Below are 18,911 nucleotides of genomic sequence, written 5' to 3'. Positions count from 1 at the left end.
GGGCTTTGCTCAAGGACACCCAAGTCTGACTGAGCCAGGCTGAGACCCCACTCTTAGAACTCCAGGGCCAGCAGGCCCACGGCTGCCCACCCACCCACACAGCACATCTTCCCTACAGGGGAGATCGCTGGTGCCCACAGGAAGACCTCTGGCTTTCTCTGTGCATCTCTCACCAACCTGCCCAGCTCAGGCACTTGGGGCCCAAGAGGTGGAAGTGGGGCTGGGGGAGAGTGCGGGCATGGTGGCCCTCTGCTGCAGGCAGTCGTGGGAGCCAGAGTAGTTGGGGCTTCCGAGAGGGCAAAGGCAGACCATCTGAACTCTGGCAGGAGTCGGGGGTGGGAAGGGAGGCTGCTTGTGTGAGGGGGTATGCATACCAAGCCCATGCTCCTGTCCCCCTCACACTCCCTTGAGTAACTTGCCCCTGAGCTTGGGGCACATTCTTGAAGGAGGTTGTCACGGGATTCCAGGCTCCCTCGAGCCCTAAACCAGTTTCTATTCCCCCTGGGACTGAAACCAACTCCCCCCTCAGCACCCTGTCCCCACCTGGTAATAATGTATGGTAGTGACTCACTCCTCTAGTTCTTGCCCTGTGGGCAAATCTCTCTGAGTCCAGGCGGGGATTGCTGGGGAGGGTCAGCGTGAGCCCCATTTCTCAGGGAGGAGATGGCTCCCAGGTATCTAGTGGGGGTTTTGACCCACATTTAGATGAGCCTGCTTGGCCCTCTCTCCCCATCCCTGTTGCACTCCCCCAACACCCCATCCCACCAAGCCAGTCAGCTGTGGGCCAGGGCCGTGGCAAAGCAGAGGGTCGGAGGATCGAGGACCCAGCCCTTGTCCTGTCACCGTCCTTCACCGCAACCACTCAGCCCGAGGGAGCGGCCCTACTGCTTGGGTCCGCGGGAAGTAGTGCCCTCGCGTGGCTTCCAGGAGAAGCGCATCTCGTCTCCCACCTGCTCCCTTTCCATGCGCCCATTGAACATGCACTGAGGACGGTGAAGATGACAAAATACCTGCTCTGTGGATGGTACATTCCACTGTGTGTGTGTCTGTGTGTGTAGGGGCAGGAAATAAACGATAAGCAAATAACGGATGGCAGTTACTAATAGTGAAAACTGCTGGGAACAAAATAAAACAGAGAAATGGGATGAAGAGTGACCTAAGAGGGAAACTCAGGATGGAAAAGGAAGGCTTCCTTGATGAGTCTCAGGTGATGGGGATCCAGCCATGTGAGGATCTGGGGCGGGGAGCTTTCCTTGCAGCAAGAAGAGCTACTGACAGCTCCTCAGGTAGGAAGAGGCTTTGTAGAGCAAAGGCCAGTGGGGCTGGAAAGCAGAGAGCGAAGGAAGCATGGCATGAGCTCTGGTCAGAAGGGTGGGCTGGGGCCAGGCTATAGATCTTGTAGGCCATGACAGATTTCAATTTTTTTTCTAGGAGTAATGGAAATGTATTGGGTGAGTTTTGAGCTCAAAAGTAATGTGGCTCAATGGCCTTTTATGAGGACCCCTGTGACTGCTGTGCGGAGAATGGACTTTGGGCACGGAAGGAAGAGTGCAAGTAGGGAGATTATTGGAAGAAATTCGAAAGCTATGGAAATAGTTCAGTTGAGAAATGCTGGCAGCTTGGATGGGGTTAGTGTTGGAGGTGCAGCGATGCGGCTGGGTGCTGGATATAGTCTGAAGGTAGCGTCAGCGGGGCTTGCTGATCGACCACATTCTCCTTTGCCCACTGAGCTCCAGGAACTTCTCCACACATACACACACCCTAGCTGGCTCCTCCATCCTCACCGGGGCATTCAGTTAGAGGGGCAGACCCCAGAGCCACAGTTAACGTGGGGAGCTTCCCGGTGTGGTCTGACAGAGGAATGCAAGACTCAGCCGTTGTGTTCTGCAGGAACTGCCTCCACTTTCCGTCACTTGCCCATCTTAATGGACCGGGCCTCTGCCTGCTGTCTCCCTTACCACGCCTGGCTTCTGCAGACCCAGTCATTTCTTAAGTCTCTGTCCAAATGAGTGACCTCAGGGTGTGTTGGTGACACCCAAAATAGTCCTGAGTGTTTAGTGTTTTTATTTGATACAGAGTAGGGGGCAGCATACTCTGGCAGTGTCAGTCCTCGGACCCTGGCCAACCGCTTACTACTGTCTGTTTACACAAAACACAGTAAGGTCAGACCTGATCCCACAGTAAAAGCACACAACACTTTGGCCCCAGCTAGGGTGTTTCTGGAGAGCCTGGGAGAGTTCAGGCTGGGCTTACAAACACCCTCAGGCCAGTGGGGGAGGGGGAAGCAAGAAAGGAGACAGTGACCCGGTTGGCTCTGGAGTCAGCAGGCCTTGCCCTGTTTGTGTTGTGCTGCACGGAGGTACATTATAAATGCAGCCAACCCCGGGGGCCCCTGGCCTCAGAAGCTAGGACTGCACTAGTGCTTAAAGTCTGTGCAAGCCTCACCAAGATGAGGCCGCAGGGCCAGGAGGAGTTTGATGGCCACACTGCTTATGATAATGTGCTCACAGGAGAGCTGGACAGTGGCCCTGGCTCTGGCCCCAGCCCAGACACTGACAGCCAAGGACAGGGGGTACCCAAGGACCCCCTGCTCTTCATTCAGCTGAATGAGCTTCTGGGCTGGCCCCAGGTGCTGGAGTGGAGAGAGACAGGCAGGTGAGTGAAACCCAGACCAGTTTTATGGGGTCCTTCCCCTCCTCAGCTGGGGCATCCCCCATGACCCCAGCTCTTCCTGTGAGGGGGTATTCTTACCCACGATCGGGAGTTCCTCTCTGTGTCCTCGTTTCAGGCCCTCGCCCTTCATGACACTCACCCTTCTCCATGACCCAAGCCCAGGGGTGACTCTCTGGGGAGGGGTGTACTCTGCACCGCTGGGCCCACGTCTCCCTCATTAACTTCCCTGTGTCCCCACTTCTGGACCTGAGAGAGATGCCCCAAATAACACTGTCTGCCCCCCTCTACTGCAGGTGGGTGCTGTTTGAAGAGAAGCTGGAGGTAGGTGGGGGCCGGTGGAGTGCCCCCCATGTGCCCACCTTGGCACTGCCCAGCCTGCAGAAGCTTCGCAGCCTGCTGGCGGAAGGCCTTGTCCTGCTGGACTGTCCAGCTCAGAGCCTCCTGGAGCTCGTGGGTATGCTGGGAGCCTTTGGAGGGAGGGCCTGGGTAGCCATGCCACCGTTTCTCTAAGATATCTCCCCAGAGTCTTGGAATTTTCCACACCCACCTTCGGGATTATCCATCCCTGACACAGCGGGGAGGTGGAAAAGCAGAGTGAAGAATCAAGTTCACTGGCTGCTCTGTCCCCTGTGATTCCCAGGAGGGAAAGTGACCTGGGCAGAGGAGAAAGGAGATTTCAGGGACAAGGAGCTGTCAGGAAAGAGTTGGATCCCACCTCTGTTCTCCAGAGCAGGTGACCAGAGTGGAGTCGCTGAGCCCGGAGCTGAGAGGGCAGCTGCAGTCCTTGCTGCTGCAGAGGCCCCAGCACCTCATCCGGACCACAGGCACTAGGCCCTGTCGGGGTGAGAGGCCCCTCCCTGGGCCCAGGCCCAAGCATCCTGGGGTGGCAGGGTCCCAGGTCTCCCCTGCACCTTCCTGGACCAGAAGAGGCCTACCCTTGGCTTAGACTGTAACCCAGGACTCACAGGTGGAGGGAGCAGGGGTAACGGTGAGGGGAGAAGAATGGAGGGACTGCTATCATAACGGCCAGAGCTCTGTGAAGGGGTGTTCTTGGTAAGCACTGCGCTGGGAGCATTGCACACGTGTCTCATTTAATCTTCACAAGTATCCTGTGCGGTGGTACCATAATAACGCCCACTTTAGTGGTGAGAAAACTGAGGCTCAGAGTGGGGAAGGGTGAGCTCCAGTTTTCACAGCTTGTCAGTAGCAAAGCTGGTCAGGGAACCCTGGTGGATCCATTCCGGAAGCCTGTGCCCCTAATCACTGCAAAATCCTGTTTTAAAGGATCTGCCCATCCAAGAGAGTCTTCCCATGATGAGGAAGCCCCCCTGAAGGAACAGGTTCGCGGCCCTTCCTTGGGTAGGGCTGGGAGAGGGGTCAGGGATTAATAGGGGCCCACCCCTCATCAGCCCGTATCCTGCCAACATCCCCTCCACAAATGACCACTCATCCTCTGTGTCTCTTCGAACCCCCACCCAGCGTCAGAATGCCCTGAGGCACAAGCTGCCTCCAGGGGCTGAGGCGGGGGCTGTGCTGGCAGGAGAACTGGGCTTCCTGGCTCAGCCACTGGGGGCCTTTGTGCGACTTCGGGATCCGGTGGTGCTGGGCTCTCTTACGGAGGTGCCCCTCCCCAGCAGGTGAGGCTGCTGAGTGGGAGTGAAGGATCCTGGAGCCCACTGGGGCCTTGGCTGGGGAGGGGACTGAGGGATGTCTGGTCCAGTCCTCTTGGGTGTGTGGGGGATGGTGCTCAGGGGTTGAAGAGGGTCAGGACTGCATAGTAGGCGTGCCCATGAGTGTGTGCATGGGGGCTGGTCAGGAGGTCAGAAGTCAGGGCTGCCCTATGGGATAGCAGCCTCTGACCCTCTCCGAGGCTCGGTTCCTTCCTCAGATTTTTCTGCCTCCTCCTTGGTCCCCCTACACTGGGAAGGAGCTATCACGAAATGGGCCGGGCCATGGCTGTCCTCCTCAGTGACCCGGTGAGCTGGACAGGTGTGGTGTGTGTGTGGACTCTGTGTGTGATTGGCTACAGCTGTGGGGCAGAGTGTGGCTTTGTGTCTGTGACCATGAGGACTGAAGTTTCCTTGGCTATGACTGTAGGCTCCTTACCTAGCACAGTGCCGGTGGACAGTAGGCACCCACAGGTCCTCACTGAATGCACACATGAATGAACGAGTGCTTCAGTGACTGGTTTGCCCATGTGACTCATGTGTGTCTATTTTTTGAGACTGTGAAAATGCATGTAAGAACCCAGACATGCATTTACTGCCACTCTGTGCCTGTCCCTAGCAATTCCAGTGGTCAGTGCGTCGGGCCAGCAACCTTCATGACCTTCTGGCAGCCCTGGATGCCTTCCTAGAGGAGGTGACAGTGCTCCCTCCAGGTCGGTGGGACCCGACATCCCGGATTCCCCCGCCTAAATGCCTGCCCTCTCCGCACAAAAGGTATCTGGGATCATCATGTCATATAGATCCTTCTCTCCCCACAGTCTTGGGTCCAGTTCCACTGTTGAGGAGGGGAGGAGACCCTAGGAAAGGAACAGGGACTTAACCTTGAATTTGGAGTCCGCTGGCAGGGACACGGAGCAGCCACCAGGGGGCAGAGCGCCATGAGGTCGGCGCCCAGTTGGCGACGGGTTAGAGATCCTTACTCAACCAGGGTTCCTTCCCTTCACCTCAGGCTCCCCTTGCAAACGCAGGAGGTCAAGGACTCCTCTGCCCCGCGAAGGGCCCGGGCTGAGGACAGGCACGGCCACCCGCAGCACACGCCCAGCCCGGAGTTGCAGCGGACAGGCAGGTGAGGCGAGCTGGGGTGGGCATAAGGGTCACGGTACTGGTGGGGGCGGGGGCGAGTCCCAGGAGCGGAGGGGTGTGTGCTCACCGTGAGGCGGGCTCAGAGACAGTAGTGGATATGGGGACGTAGGGTGTGGAAACCTGTATCATTGACGACTAGTGGGCGGGAGGCTGTTTGGGGGCCTTGTCCAGGACGTGCGGCGGAAGGCCTCGTGGTACCCCAGCGACTTCTTGGATGCCCTGCACCCCCAGTGCTTCTCGGCTGTGCTCTACATTTATCTGGCCACCATCACAAACGCCATTACTTTTGGGGGGCTGCTGGGAGAAGCCACCGATGGTGCTCAGGTGGGTGGGGATGTGAAAGGGGGACAGGTACGCGCTTGGGTATTGCTGCAGCAACGCCCTTTATCCTTCCCTGGGGCTGCAGGTGGGCTGAGGAGGCTCCCTGGAAGCTTGGGTCCCTGTGCTGGCAGTGCTGAGGACACCAGGGTCCTGTGCTGAGAGCTCCCGATTGGCTTCCAGGGGGTGCTGGAAAGTTTCCTGGGCACGGCAGTGGCTGGAGCTGCCTTCTGCCTCATGGCCGGCCAGCCCCTCACTATCCTCAGCAGCACCGGGCCAGTGCTGGTCTTTGAACGCCTGCTCTTCAACTTCAGCAGGTGGGACTCGCTCCCCTCCACAGCCTGGTCCTGGCTGCGCCAACAGGGAAGGGTGGATTGGTCCGGCTCAAGGGGCACCTGGCCTGGGTTAGGTGCGAGCAGAACAGCCCTGCCAAGCCCTGCCTGTCTCTCACCCCCAGAGATTACAGTCTGGACTACCTGCCCTTTCGACTGTGGGTGGGCATCTGGGTGGCCACCTTTTGCCTGGTGCTGGTGGCCACAGAGGCCAGTGTGCTGGTGCGCTACTTTACTCGATTCACCGAGGAAGGCTTCTGTGCCCTCATCAGCCTCATCTTCATCTACGATGCTGTGGGCAAAATGCTGAGCTTGACGCGTGCCTATCCCATCCAGAGGCCTGGCTCTCCCGCCTACGGCTGCTTCTGCCAGTACCCAGACCCTGGAGGTGGGTGAGGGAAGTGGGGAGCGTCGCAGGTGGGGCTCAGAGCTCTTCCCCACTCTGATTCTAAACCAGCTGAAAATGCGTCAACGGAGGATTGCTGACAATACTGATGGCAGAACGTGGCTGTATTTCTGGGCGCACGGGCTTTCTAACCACGAAACCAAAATGAGGCAGACTTATACCCACCCAGGCACGCAGCGCTGGACACGGACTGTCTTGCTCCAGAGGAGCCCAGGCAGCTTACTCCGGGGAGCAGAGGAGGAAGGGGCAGGGCCGTGCACGCCCAGTTTCTTCTTCAAACTCACCAATCAAATAAGTCACTGCTCTTCCCCTGAGTCTGGGCGACTGACCAGGTGGAGAGAAGCCCAGAGCGTTAGTTACACTTGCACATATCCCTCCGCAGAGAAGGAAACACCAGGCCTGGGGAAGAGATGTCCTCTCAAGAGCTCCAGGCTCTGTGCCAGGCGCAAACAAGACCAGTTCTGCCCCTGGTGGATGTGTACGCTCATCCACTGAGCAAATGCCTGCTGGGCGTCTGCTCTGGCCAGTCCTGTGCTGGGCACCAGGGACACAGACAGGCGAGAACCCGAAGGGGCCTGGGCACGAGGCAGTGTCCCGAGGGGCAGGCATGGTGGCGCTGGAGTCAGCAGACAGATGAGTCAGAACTGAGAACTTCCTGTTCAGCTGGACCCGTGAGATTAGGCTTCCGAGGGGCTGCAGAAGGTTCCCAGAGGAGGGACACACCCCCAAATTCTTCTCTGCTTCCCAGGAAATGAGTCTCAGTGGACAAGGACAAAGCCAGAAGACAGAGATGGCATCTTGAGCATGGTGAGAGCCTGTTTCTGGGACGGCCTGGGAAAGACAGGGTGGAGGCCAAAGAAGTCAGTGTCTCCTGGCTCTTTCCATCCCACGGGCCAGAGAAACCCTCGTAGGTCACCGAGGCCCAGCCCCTTGCGAGGGCTCGGGAGCCTCCTGTCCTGAGCCCTTGGTGTCTCAGGGGGCATCAGTGGATGTTTATGCTGCCGCCCAGGACCTCATCGCTGACCACCGCTCCCTACAGGACCTGGGCCTGGTCAACGCGTCCTTGCTGCCTCCCCCAGAGTGTGTCCGGCGGGGAGGCCACCCTCGTGGCCCTAGCTGTCATACAGTCCCTGACATCGCCCTCTTCTCCCTCCTCCTCTTCCTCACCTCCTTCCTCTTTGCCATGGCCCTCAAGCATGTAAAGACAAGCCGCTTCTTCCCATCCGTGGTGAGTGTCGGCTCCCTTTCTGTGGGAGGGGACTAGCTCTTGGCCTCAAGCCCTGCGTGTGAATGGGAAGGGGCACAGAATTGGGGTGATGGCAAGCCTGGACCTGACTGAGTGTCCATTGTGTGGCTAGGTACGCAAGGTACTCAGCGACTTCTCCTCGGTCCTGGCCATCCTGCTGGGCTGTGGCCTTGATGCCTTCCTGGGTCTAGCCACGCCAAAGCTCATGGTGCCCAGAGAGTTCAAGGTGAGAGCTGGGAGAGGGGAAGGCATGGCCAGCAGACAGGACCCTGGAGGAGGAAGATGCATAGACCCCACACTTCATCTCCTCTAAGCTTCTGTTTGCTCACTGATAAAATAGAAATAGTAGCAATAATGGCCTCACAGAGTTGTTGTGAGGATGAATAAGATGCTGCTCCAGACACAGTGAGTGCAGAATACTCAGGAGCTATGATTGTATGTACAGAGTTAAAAGGGTGGGATCCCGTCAGCCAGCCCTGGGTTGGAGTTCCAGTTCTGCTACTTCGTATCCATGTGACCCACATTTCTGAGCCTCAGTTTATTCATCTATAAAATGGACATAATAAATAACAATATATCCTACCCCATATCTGAAGTTTACAGATAATAATGTAAAGTACTTATCACAGAGTACTTACCACAACTAAATGTTAGCTAACTCACTGAATGTTAGCTATTGTCATGGTTCTCCCTAGCCTTGGCATGGCCCTACCCATTCTGTGACTCCCCACTCTCTGCTTGGACCCCTGGTTGCCTGCTCTGACCCAGCAAAGCTGGAGCTCCCTCCCTGAGCAAGACAGTGCACCGACTTGGCACCTAGGCTTTGCCTGTGCATTTGGAGACTTGCTTCCAGCTTCCTCCAGGACAGGACAGCAGGGACTCCAACTGAGGCAGCCTCAGGGACTCAGAGCGCAAGACAACTGGGGCCCTGTCCCCCACACAGATGGCTTATAATCAGAGCAGACGCAGACACACCTCGCCCTGCCCCTGCTCCAGGTCAAGGCAGGTCTGAGCCTGAGTCGCCCCACCCTGGAAGTTGGGGGGGGTGCCTAAGGAGGAGAGCTCTGTTCATTAAGAAGTATGGGCAGGCCTCATCTACCTCCTCCTCCCCTTGCAGGGAGGGAGGGACCCAGAAAAACAAAGTCCAGAAACACTGACTGGGGAGTCCCAGGCAGGTCTCCCTCCTTCCACCCTTTTTCAAGGTGCCGAGATGCTTTGAACCAGCTGTGCACACATGCGCACTGCTCCCACCTACCATCCAGGGTCTCGGCGGGGAGGGCTTGTGGTAAGGGGGATGTGGAAGAATGCCAAGTGTGCAGCTGAGGTGCTCTTGGGAGACCCTTTCAATCTGTCCATGATACATCCTCCCCCAGCCCACATTACCTGGGCGTGACTGGCTGGTGTCATCTTTTGGAACCAACCCTTGGTGGCTAAGTGTGGCAGCCGCCCTGCCCGCCCTGCTGCTGTCTATTCTCATCTTCATGGACCAGCAGATCACAGCGGTCATTCTCAACCGTGCCGAATATAGGCTGCGGGTAAGGCCTGCCAGGTAACATGCTAGGCCCCTGGACCACGGGACAGAAGCCCCAGGGTGGGTTCCAGGCTTTCCCTCTCCCACCCCTCAGGGCTAGCCTGGGCTAGCTTCATCCTCCTTGCCCCACCACGACCTGCAGAAGGGAGCTGGCTTCCACCTGGACTTCTTCTGTGTGGCTCTGCTGATGCTGCTCACATCGGCACTTGGGCTGCCCTGGTATGTCTCAGCCACTGTCATCTCCCTGGCCCACATGGACAGTCTTCGGAGAGAGAGCAGGGCCTGTGCTCCGGGGGAGCCACCCAGCTTCCTGGGCATCAGGTGAGGCCAGTATTCAGGAGGCCGGCACGAGAGGCGGGCAGCAAGGTGGGGTAGCAGGGGACGAGGCAGAGTCATTTGGGCAGCTGAAACTCTAGGCTGGTGACTCCAGAGGGCTCTCTCACTGCCCCGTGACCACTGCAGTGGGATGAATGGGTGGGTTCTGGGCTCTGAGTGTGTCAGATCTCCCCTCTCTTCCTCCGGCCCTGGGGCTGGGAGGGCCCTCAGAGGAGCGTCACTGAAGTAAGGCTGGAGGCAGCCAGGGCTAAGCCAGTGGGAGGTGCCCCCTAATTAACCCCACTCAGTGCAGAAGCGCCTCATGGATGTTACAAAGTAGCCATCACAAAAACAATTTTGTAATTTTTGGAAACATAATCTGCCCAAAGTATGTGAAATTAACTTTGTAAACTGAAATGAAACTCTTCACCCCAGTGTAAAAATTGCTAATTTTGCAACAAAATAAAAAGATAAAGATAAAAACAAAGAGCAACTATGACCTTGAATTGATGAAGAGGCTTGGGACCCTCCTATTGAAGTGCTCTGTCCCTGTGTCTCCACTGGTTTCTCACACCAAGCTAAGGCCGCCAGGGTCTGCAGTGGTGTCTGGCTTGGGTCTTCAGCCTGGGTGCCCCCGGGGCTCTCCCAGGCCCTGGCTAACTTCCCCTCTCCCCACAGGGAGCAGAGGCTGACGGGCCTGGTGGTGTTCATTCTCACCGGAATCTCCATCTTCCTGGCACCTATACTCAAGGTACCTTTGTTAGGCAGGCCGGCAGCAGGGCCTGTGTAGTAATAATAAGTGCAAGAACCGACACTGGCTGAACTCTTACTGCATGTTCAGTTTCTCCATACCTGGACTCATTCAACCCTCGTGTTAACCCTGTGATGCATATGTCCTTTACAATGAGGAGCCTGAAGATTAAAGAAGTTAAGTAGCTCACAGAGATCACCAAGGGAGCATTTCTCAGATCTGAGAACCCAAACTCTTTCCCAGTGGGTTTTCTCCCCAGTGGACAGGGTGCAGGCATGCCCCGCTCCACCCGCCCAGGGGTTAAGCACTGCCCTTGCTCCAGCCCCCAACAAGCCTTAGACTCTGGGTGTGATCATCACACCCCAGAAAAACTTGGAGGTAAAAGCCTGTCACTTCTCCCTCACCAGGTGTTTATAGAACACCTGCTGTGTGCAAGGCTCTGCTAGGCACCTGGGAGAAGGGGCCGGTGGGGGAGAGGGGGTATTGAAAAGGACTATAGAACCAAGCTTCCATCAGCAACACACACACATGAACAAAAATTACATAACGAGCAATAACAGAGAGGTGCAGTGAGCTGGCAGCTAACCCGTCAAGGAGGGCGTGGAGATGGCACACAAGAGTCACTGGCAGGACCACAGAGGCGAGGGGAGGGAAAGGTCGCAGGGCCTGGGTGAGAGTGGAGTAGTGGAAAGAGCCGGATGGACCGGATTGGCGGCTTGCTGACTGAGTGACTCTCATTCCTCATGCGGCAGGTGCTTATTGAGCATAGTGCATCTGCCAGGCACTGCCCAGGACTGGGCTCATAGTAGCAATTAAAAGAGACAATCCACTTCTTGCAGTCTGGTGAGGGGAGACAGATTTTTTAAAAATTTTAAACCCCACAATAAAATAGGGTAATTTCAGAGAGTGAACACTTCTGTGAGGAGTAAAAGAGAGTCAGGTGATCGGGGATGCCAGCTGTCTACTTTAGATGACCAGGGAAGGCCTTTCCGGGGATCCTAAGATGCTCAGTGATGAGCAGTGAGAAGGAAGACAGGGCATTTTAGGTGGAGGAAAGAGGCAAAGGAAAAGGCCCTGCCAGGGGCAGAAATAAGTTCGGGCACGCTGAGGGAAGGACAAGAGGTCAGTATAGCACGAACAGAGAAGGCAGAGAGGAAAGTGATAGATAAGGTCGGAGAGATCAGCCAGGTAATGGGCAACTTACTAAGACTCTCTGAAACCCACTCTCCTCATCTGTAAAACGGAGCCAATTACGTAATTTACCTCATCTGACTGATGTGAAGATTCAGTGAGATCAGGCATGCAAAGAGGGAAAGGAAGGCGTAGACCTGGGTAGGCTTAGATGCTGGATGCTGGGGTTGGTCCCTAACGTGGGGGACCTGGGCAGCTGGCAGAGGTAAACTCCTTTGCTGCCTCTCCACTTCTTCCTACCAGTTCATCCCAATGCCTGTGCTCTATGGCATCTTCCTGTACATGGGGGTGGCAGCAATTAGCAGCATCCAGGTGAGCCCATTAAAATCACCATGAAGCCCCACTCCTCCTTCCTTTCCTGCTGGTACTCCCTGCCTGCACTGGCCAATTCCTCCCATGCCCTCTTTTCCTGTTTCTTCTGGGTACAGGGACTCTGCTGCCATGCTCTGGGTGAGGGGGGACCAAGGCCGTCCTCTGACTCCCCGGTGCAGAATTTCAATGGGGAACAGTGACACTCTCCAGGCTACCCACATACCCTGCTTTCCTCCTCCTCTTGTCCCCCCCAGTTCACAAAGAGGGTGCAGCTGTTACTGATGCCAGCAAAACACCAGCCAGACCTCCTGCTCTTGAGGCATGTACGTCTGAGCAGGGTCCACCTCTTCACAGCCATCCAGCTTGCCTGCCTGGGTCTGCTTTGGATAGTCAAGTCTACACCTGCAGCCATCATTTTCCCCATCATGGTGACTCAGGGGTGGGTGGTGTCCCGAGGGTTCCTGGGAGACTCTGAGTCTGGGAGGGTGGCCAAGGCCTCCGTAAGAGGAAGGCTCTTCCCTCTTTCACTTGCCCTGGCTCTGCCTGGTTGGGAATCCTAGAACAAAGAAAGACGGCCAAGGGATGCCTACAGGTGCGCTGATGGAATGCCTGGTTTGACTTCTTTCCTAGCCTCTTCAGGCTGGTCGAACACAGGTCGGGATATAACCTCCCCCCACCAAAAAAAAACCACCCCAAAAACTAAGGCCCTGGGAAAGGCAATGCTGCCACTTCTGTTACTTAGGGAGGCGGTAACACAGGTGGCTTCTAGCCCTGTTCCCACTCACCGAGGAAGTTACGATCCATGGGCTTTGCAGTAGGACCAATCTGGTCCTGGCTGTGTGACCTCTAAGAAGTTCCTGAACTTTCGGGCCTCACTTTCCCTCTCTGTGTAATGGCAATAATTATCATATCTATCCCACAGGAATATGTTAGCACTCAGCGAAATGACGCGCACTGCCTAGCACACGGAAGTGCTGAGTAGATGTGATTGTCGTTAGTCTTCCTGAGCTCTGTGTCTGTGCCTGCAGCTGCTGGGCCTGGTGGGGGTCCGGAAGGCACTGGAGTGGGTCTTCTCGCCACAGGAACTCCTCTGGCTCGATGAACTGATGCCAGAGAAGGAAAGGAGCACCCCTGAGAAGGGGCTGGAGCCAGAGTGCTCCTTCAGTGGGAGCGAGAGTGAAGAGGTGGGCTCACGACGGGCCCTCGATGGAGAAGGGGACACTGGGGAAAGCACTGTCAGCCAGGAGTGGTCCCTAGAGTCTAACATTTCCATTAAGCCTGAGGACTTTATCAATACAGTCGCTCCCCTTAGCTCTGTATTGACACAGGCACACTGAAGGGGTGAGGGAAATCTTTTTTCTTAGGGCAGGGGTCCATGGGGTGGAAATACCTGGGGACACAGGTCTAGTGGGCTTTCTCAACCCTGGTCTTTGTTACAGTGTGGGTATATATCCTTTCACTCTCTGGGTCCCTTTCTTTCTGCTGTCTCTGGTGCACACGCGTGCATGAGTGTGTGTGTGTGTGTGTGTGTGTGTGTGTGTGTGTGTGTGTTGTCTATTCAAAACTCATCTTGAGATCTCTGTTCCACAGTCAGAGCTGATGTATCAGCCAAAGGCTCCGGAAATCAACATCTCCGTGAATTAGCTGGAACTGAGCATGAGGTGAGGGTGTGAGGGAAGGCCCCCTGGTGTCGAGAGCGGGGGTGGGGATGGGAGCTCAGACCTAGGAAACTTCTGGTGTATTGACAAGTCCTGTTTTCTCTTCATGCTCCAGTCCTCAAGAGCCCCGGAGTCCAGAAGAGGGTAGAACAGCTTCTCCAAAGGGAAGAAAAAACAAATGCGAGTGCCTGGGCTTGGCTCCCCTGGCGATAAAGTATGGCCAGTAGAGGGAGCTCAATGTCATTCCGAACTGAATGTGGAATTTGGAGGTGGGGAAGGGAGGGACACAGGGACAGAAGACGGGGAGAGAGAGGGGAGGAGGAGAGGGAGGACAAATCTCCTGGCTGCTTTCCTTTGCTTTTGGGGGCTCCACCCTAGGCTCCTGAGAACTACACTCCAGACCAGGGGAGGGATTCTCTGCCACTTGCCCTCTTTGCCATTTTTTCATTATATTCATCCACTTATCAAAACAGCTTCTGAGTACTTACGAAGCACTAGAGATTCAGCAGTTAAGACAATCATGGTCCCTGACCTTGGGAAGTTAAAACCCCAGTGGAAAGGACAAACAGGCAACTTGCTAGAGTAGGGTAGGGCAGGCTGTGTGAACACAGGCCTCTAAGCCCTTCTAGGAGGGCAGTAAAAGTGGGGTGGTGGGAGTGGGGGAGCCTGCAAAGAGGAAGTGGTCTCTTCCTGACCATGTGGTTGGGTGTCATCCAGCAAGGCAAAGGGTCCTCGGTTCGATCCCTGGTCAGGGCCTGGCGCTGCGTTCGAGAAGCAATCAATCGATGTTTCGCTCCCATTGTTTTCCCCACCCTTCCCTTCTCTCTAAAAATAAATAAATAAAATCTTAAAAAAAAAAAAAACAGAGGAAGTTGTCTATAGCTTGAAATCTGAAGAATGAATAGAAGCTAGACAGGACAAGCTGAGGGCACAACATATACAAAGCCTGGAAATCCCTCCCCCATAAGCTGTGTTTCGGGCCACAGAACACCCTCTTCTCCATGCGTCTTAGAACCCAAGAAAGAGCTCACCACTGCAATAGAAAATTCGGGGGCTATGGGGAGATTCAATGGCTGGCCCAGAACAAAATCTGGGCTGTCCTTATCCCCTGTCAGGCTTCACTCTGGTTTTTGCCCCACGCTGTACCCAAGCGCTTGCTCTGACCCACAGTGTCTTCTCTCAGTCCACAGGTGTTCACTCAGGAAGTCAGGGCGATGTTTGCCTTGGCTTTACTGCCAGAGGCTCAGTCAGCTGGGACCTGGAACAATGGTTCAAGGCTGGAAGGCAGCTGGCCAAGACCTCAGTCACCCTCCCGAGCTGGGGTGGAGAGCAGCAGAGAACAGGCAGGTCTGCTTTGTGGTTAGGAAAGGCTGGTAAGCCGGAGGACTGACCAAGTCCCATTCACGCTCTACCCGACCAGGGGACCTGAGTCCAGAAGCCCTTCCCATTTTGAGCTTGTTATCCTCACAAATCCTCATTTACAGAATTGATGGGTCATAGGGAACTCTTATCAGCTTGCAAAAGGGAGACAAAGTCCCTCTTTCTAAAATAAATATTCCTCTATTAGAAACTTTTTTTTTCAAATAAAAATACAGAACTATATACTTGTGAAATGGAAACCATCCTAGAGATAACCAGGTTCACACTTGGGTGTATATTGTTCATTTTTATTTCGATGGACACATTAATATTTTTATTAAAACAGGGTTACACCATTGAGTTCTTTAACATGCTTATCACTGAATATGCATTAGATATTTTCCCCATGTCAGTGTATGTGTGTGTGTATATATATAAAATATATATATACTGATCTATATCTATATCTATATATCTACCTCATCCTTTTTTGTCATCTGCATAGAATAAATAACCTTTACATTGAAGGAGATATCATATATACAAAAGAATATATAAATGTCTTTGGAAAATGCAAGAATTTCTCCAGAGTATATACCTAGCTGTGAAACAAAGAGGGATGATAAAAAGAACACTTGTGTGTCCAACACTCACATTATGAACTAGGGTGTTTCTAGTCCTTCAGAAGCCCCTCTGAATGTTCCTCCCAGATTCCACCCCCAATTCCAGGTAAACGCTATCTAAATTTTATGGTAATTATTTTCTTGCTTTTCTTTGTAGTTGCACATCCATTCCTGTATTTTTATGTATTTATTATTTGGTCTATTTGTGAATGTTATATAAATGGAATCATTGTGAATGAATTTTTTGGTGACTGCTTCTTTCACTCAACATCGTTTTGTGAACTAATCACGTGGATGCAGGCAGCCGTGGTTTGTTCGTTTCCACTGCTGCTTGCACTCTATGGTATGGCCACCCCAGGGTAATGACCCATTCTTCTGTTGACTCACTGGCGAAGCCATCTGAACCTGCTGCTTGCTTTGTGGAAAGTTTAAGATGATTCAAATTCCTTGATGGTTACAGGATTCATTCTAAAAAGTAAAGACTTGTTGTTTTTTTTAGAGCAGTTTTAGGTTTGTATAGGATTCTCAGACTCTTTATTTCTTCTTTAGTCAGTTTTGGTAAATTGCATTTTTCTACAAATCTATGCATTTCATTTTTCATATTTATTGGCATAGAGTTATTTTTTATCTGCTTAATATATGTAGCACATTTAGCTATTTAGATATGGTTCCCTTATTATTTTAAATATTATTGTACATTCTATTTTTTGTTCTTGGTTACTCTAGCCTGAAGTTAGTCTATTTTACTAATATTCTCAAATAGCTAATTTCTGGCTTTATTGATTTTCTCTACTGAATATTTTTCTATGTTGTTAATTTCTTCTATTATTTCCTTTCATTTTCTTTTGGTTTATTCTATTGTGTTTCTAACATCTTAGATCATTGTTTTGAGTCTCACTGGTAGTTACCTCCTACCCCTACAGCAGTTAAGCACTACATTTCCTTTAAAGGACTCCTTTATCTGCACCCCACAGTTCCCATACGGTGTTCTCATTATCATTGCTTTCTGAGTATTTTTTAATTTTTACATGATTTCCTCTTTGACCCAAAAGTTAAGTGCATTTTAAAATTTTCCAAATATATATTTTCCCTTTAATTATCTTTCTGTAAGTGATTTTTAACTGAATTGCATTTAGAGATCTGTGGGGCTAACTTTATGGTCTGCCATATGGTCATTTTTAGTAAATGTTACATGTGTGCTTGAAAATGTTTATTCTCCAATTTCTGGAACAGTTTTCAATCTATTTCTATCAGGCTAGCCTACTAATTGTACTGTTCAAAATGTTCTATATATTTCATGACTTTTTCTGATCTGTTTAAACCATGAAATAACAAATAGGTATATCTGTTAATACACCTATGTGATAATGAATCTGCCAACACCTGCTTGTAAATCTTTTAACTTTGCCTTTATTTATTTTTTAAAGCTGTGTTATTGGGTGCTTTCTAGTTTAAATCATTCTGTCTTCCTGGTTAACTGATCCTTGTGCCATTCTGTAATGGTCTTACATTGTGGTGACCGGTAATGATCTCTGCTTAAAAGTTATTTGGTCTGCTAGCAAAATAGTTAAATCAGTTTTCTTTTGGTTAGAATTTACCTATATTATATATTTATATTATTTGAGTTTCAGTCTTTCTGTGTGTTCTTATTTTTAAGTATATCTACTATAATCAGCACATAGCCAGATTTCATTTAAAAAAAAATCCAATCTGACAATCTGGCTTTTAGTTGGAAAACTCAGTACATTTACATTCAGAGCAATTACTAATATATTCGGTTTTGGTTTATTTGGTTTTTCTATTGTCCTGTTTTTCTATTTCTTTTCCCTTTTCAATTTTTCTTGCCTTATTTTGGATTGATTGAGCTATTTTTGTCTTTTTCTTTTCCACTTTACCCCCTCTACTCATTTGGAACATGAGAAAAAGGGAAGTCAAGGATGATTCCAGTGCTTTTGGTCTAAGCAATGAGAAGGAAGGAATTGCCACTCACTGAGTTCATATCAGGGCATTTTAAGTATGATGCCTTTTAGATAGTTAAGCAGAGATGTCAAATAGGCAGCTGGACCTGCAGGTCTGAAGATCAGGGGACAGGTATGAACCAGAGACAAAAATTTGTAAGTTTACTGCATCTCAGTTATATTTAAAATGGACTAGATAAGGTTGCCAAGGTTGTGGATGAAGTTAAGACGCAGGGATCAAATCTTGGAACACTCCAATGTTAAGAGCTGGAAGGTTGAAGAGCAACTAGGAAAGGAGGAGACTGAGAAGTGGGGAGTGACACCAGGTGAACATGGTGTCATCCTTGAAATAAAGAAAATGTTTCAAGGGGAAGTATTTCTCGTTACTGTTTGCTTTGGAGTCATTCTAACTCCTTACTTCTATGCCAGTTCATGTAGATTTTTTAAAAACATTTTTTAAAAGATTTTATTTATTTTATTTTTAGAGAGGGAAGGGAGGGAGAAAGAGAGAGAGAGAGAGAGAGAGAGAGAGAGAGAGAGAGAGAGAGAGAGAAACATCGATGTGCGGTTGCTGGGGGCTGTGGCCTGCAACCCAGGCATGTGCCCTGACTGGGAATCGAACCTGCGATGCTTTGGTTCGCAGCCCGTGCTCAATCCACTGAGCTACGCCAGCCAGGGCTCATGTAGGTTTTTAAAGTTAAAATTATATTGAACTTAGCATTTTATTGTTTTAGTTAGGAGGTTGTTCAGAAATTTAAATCTATACAATGACAAAAGAAATTCTGATGGCCCTTTTTGATGTTACAAAGAAAGATCTAACATGATAATCTAAGCATCTACTGACTAAGAGAAATACATACCAAAAGTATTATTTAAATTTAGATAATTGCACATTTACTTACTTCAACAGCATCTACACATTGTTGAAAATACCTTCATTTATATTTGCTTGTTTACACAGTCAACAAATACTTATTGAACATCAACAATGTCCTGTCAGGTAAGGTTTTTGACTTCATGGAGCTGACATCATGGTGAAGGAGAGAAGTCATAAGCAAAAAAATAAGATAATCTCAGATGATGGCAGTACTCGAAAGAAAATAGAACAGGGTAATATGATAGGGACTGGGAAAAGACATTATTAAGATGGATGTTTGGGGAAGGCCTCTCTGGGTAGAAGACCTTCAGGTTGATACCTGTGTGACAAGGAACCGGGCAAATTATCATCTGCCTGCAGTCAAGGTGTGGTAAACACATACATGAATTTAAGTGCTCTGCTGTCCTTGGATGGGGAACCCCTGTCACAAGGGAAAGTTTGAGGTCACCACTGCCTTCAAACTTAGCCCTTGCTTGCTCCATCCAGGCCGTGCGAGCCTGAGATATTCCCTTCCTGGCACTAACTCACAGACTTCAGTTTTCTGTCAGTAA

The 18,911-nt window shown here is 51.5% G+C and overlaps 1 protein-coding gene across 14 annotated transcripts; it reads left to right on the top strand.

Annotated features, from left to right (window-relative positions):
- The first annotated feature begins 2,415 nt into the window (after positions 1-2,415).
- Positions 2,416-14,362, top strand: SLC4A9 (solute carrier family 4 member 9). 14 transcript variants are annotated; one of them, XM_045819728.1, is made up of 22 exons: positions 2,416-2,655; positions 2,967-3,127; positions 3,402-3,515; positions 3,958-4,013; positions 4,153-4,310; positions 4,601-4,649; positions 4,960-5,114; positions 5,350-5,466; positions 5,633-5,807; positions 5,985-6,118; positions 6,259-6,521; positions 7,288-7,346; positions 7,549-7,767; positions 7,898-8,011; positions 9,159-9,320; positions 9,459-9,637; positions 10,310-10,382; positions 11,817-11,885; positions 12,140-12,313; positions 12,914-13,069; positions 13,476-13,546; positions 13,659-14,362. In XM_045819728.1, the coding sequence occupies exons 1-21, from the start codon at positions 2,450-2,452 to the stop codon at positions 13,527-13,529; spliced, it is 2,847 nt and encodes a 948-aa protein (XP_045675684.1). In that variant the 5' UTR covers positions 2,416-2,449; the 3' UTR covers positions 13,530-13,546; positions 13,659-14,362. The 14 variants fall into 14 exon arrangements, 13 of the variants coding, with proteins under 13 accessions (XP_045675684.1, XP_045675682.1, XP_045675683.1 ...); XM_045819726.1 differs by having other exon boundaries at positions 4,562-4,649; positions 5,369-5,466; positions 5,623-5,807; XM_045819727.1 differs by having other exon boundaries at positions 4,562-4,649; positions 7,579-7,767.
- The last annotated feature ends 4,549 nt before the right edge of the window (positions 14,363-18,911 follow it).

This window comes from Phyllostomus hastatus, unplaced genomic scaffold, assembly GCF_019186645.2.
Source record: "Phyllostomus hastatus isolate PE091 unplaced genomic scaffold, TTU_PhHast_1.1 phas_contig_150, whole genome shotgun sequence".
NCBI lineage: Eukaryota > Metazoa > Chordata > Mammalia > Chiroptera > Phyllostomidae > Phyllostomus > Phyllostomus hastatus.
Note: the sequence above shows the minus strand (reverse complement) of the source record. Positions and strands in the feature narration are given on the sequence as shown.

Excerpts from the sequence above, each read along its gene's own strand:
- SLC4A9 (XM_045819719.1), top strand. The coding sequence starts at position 2,450 with ATGAGGCCGCAGGGCCAGGAGGAGTTTGATGGCCACACTGCTTATGAT. Across the intron at positions 4,014-4,152 it reads AAGCCCCCCTGAAGGAACAG|CGTCAGAATGCCCTGAGGCA; the intron begins GTTCGCGGCCCT and ends ACCCCCACCCAG. Across the intron at positions 7,768-7,897 it reads GCCGCTTCTTCCCATCCGTG|GTACGCAAGGTACTCAGCGA; the intron begins GTGAGTGTCGGC and ends TTGTGTGGCTAG.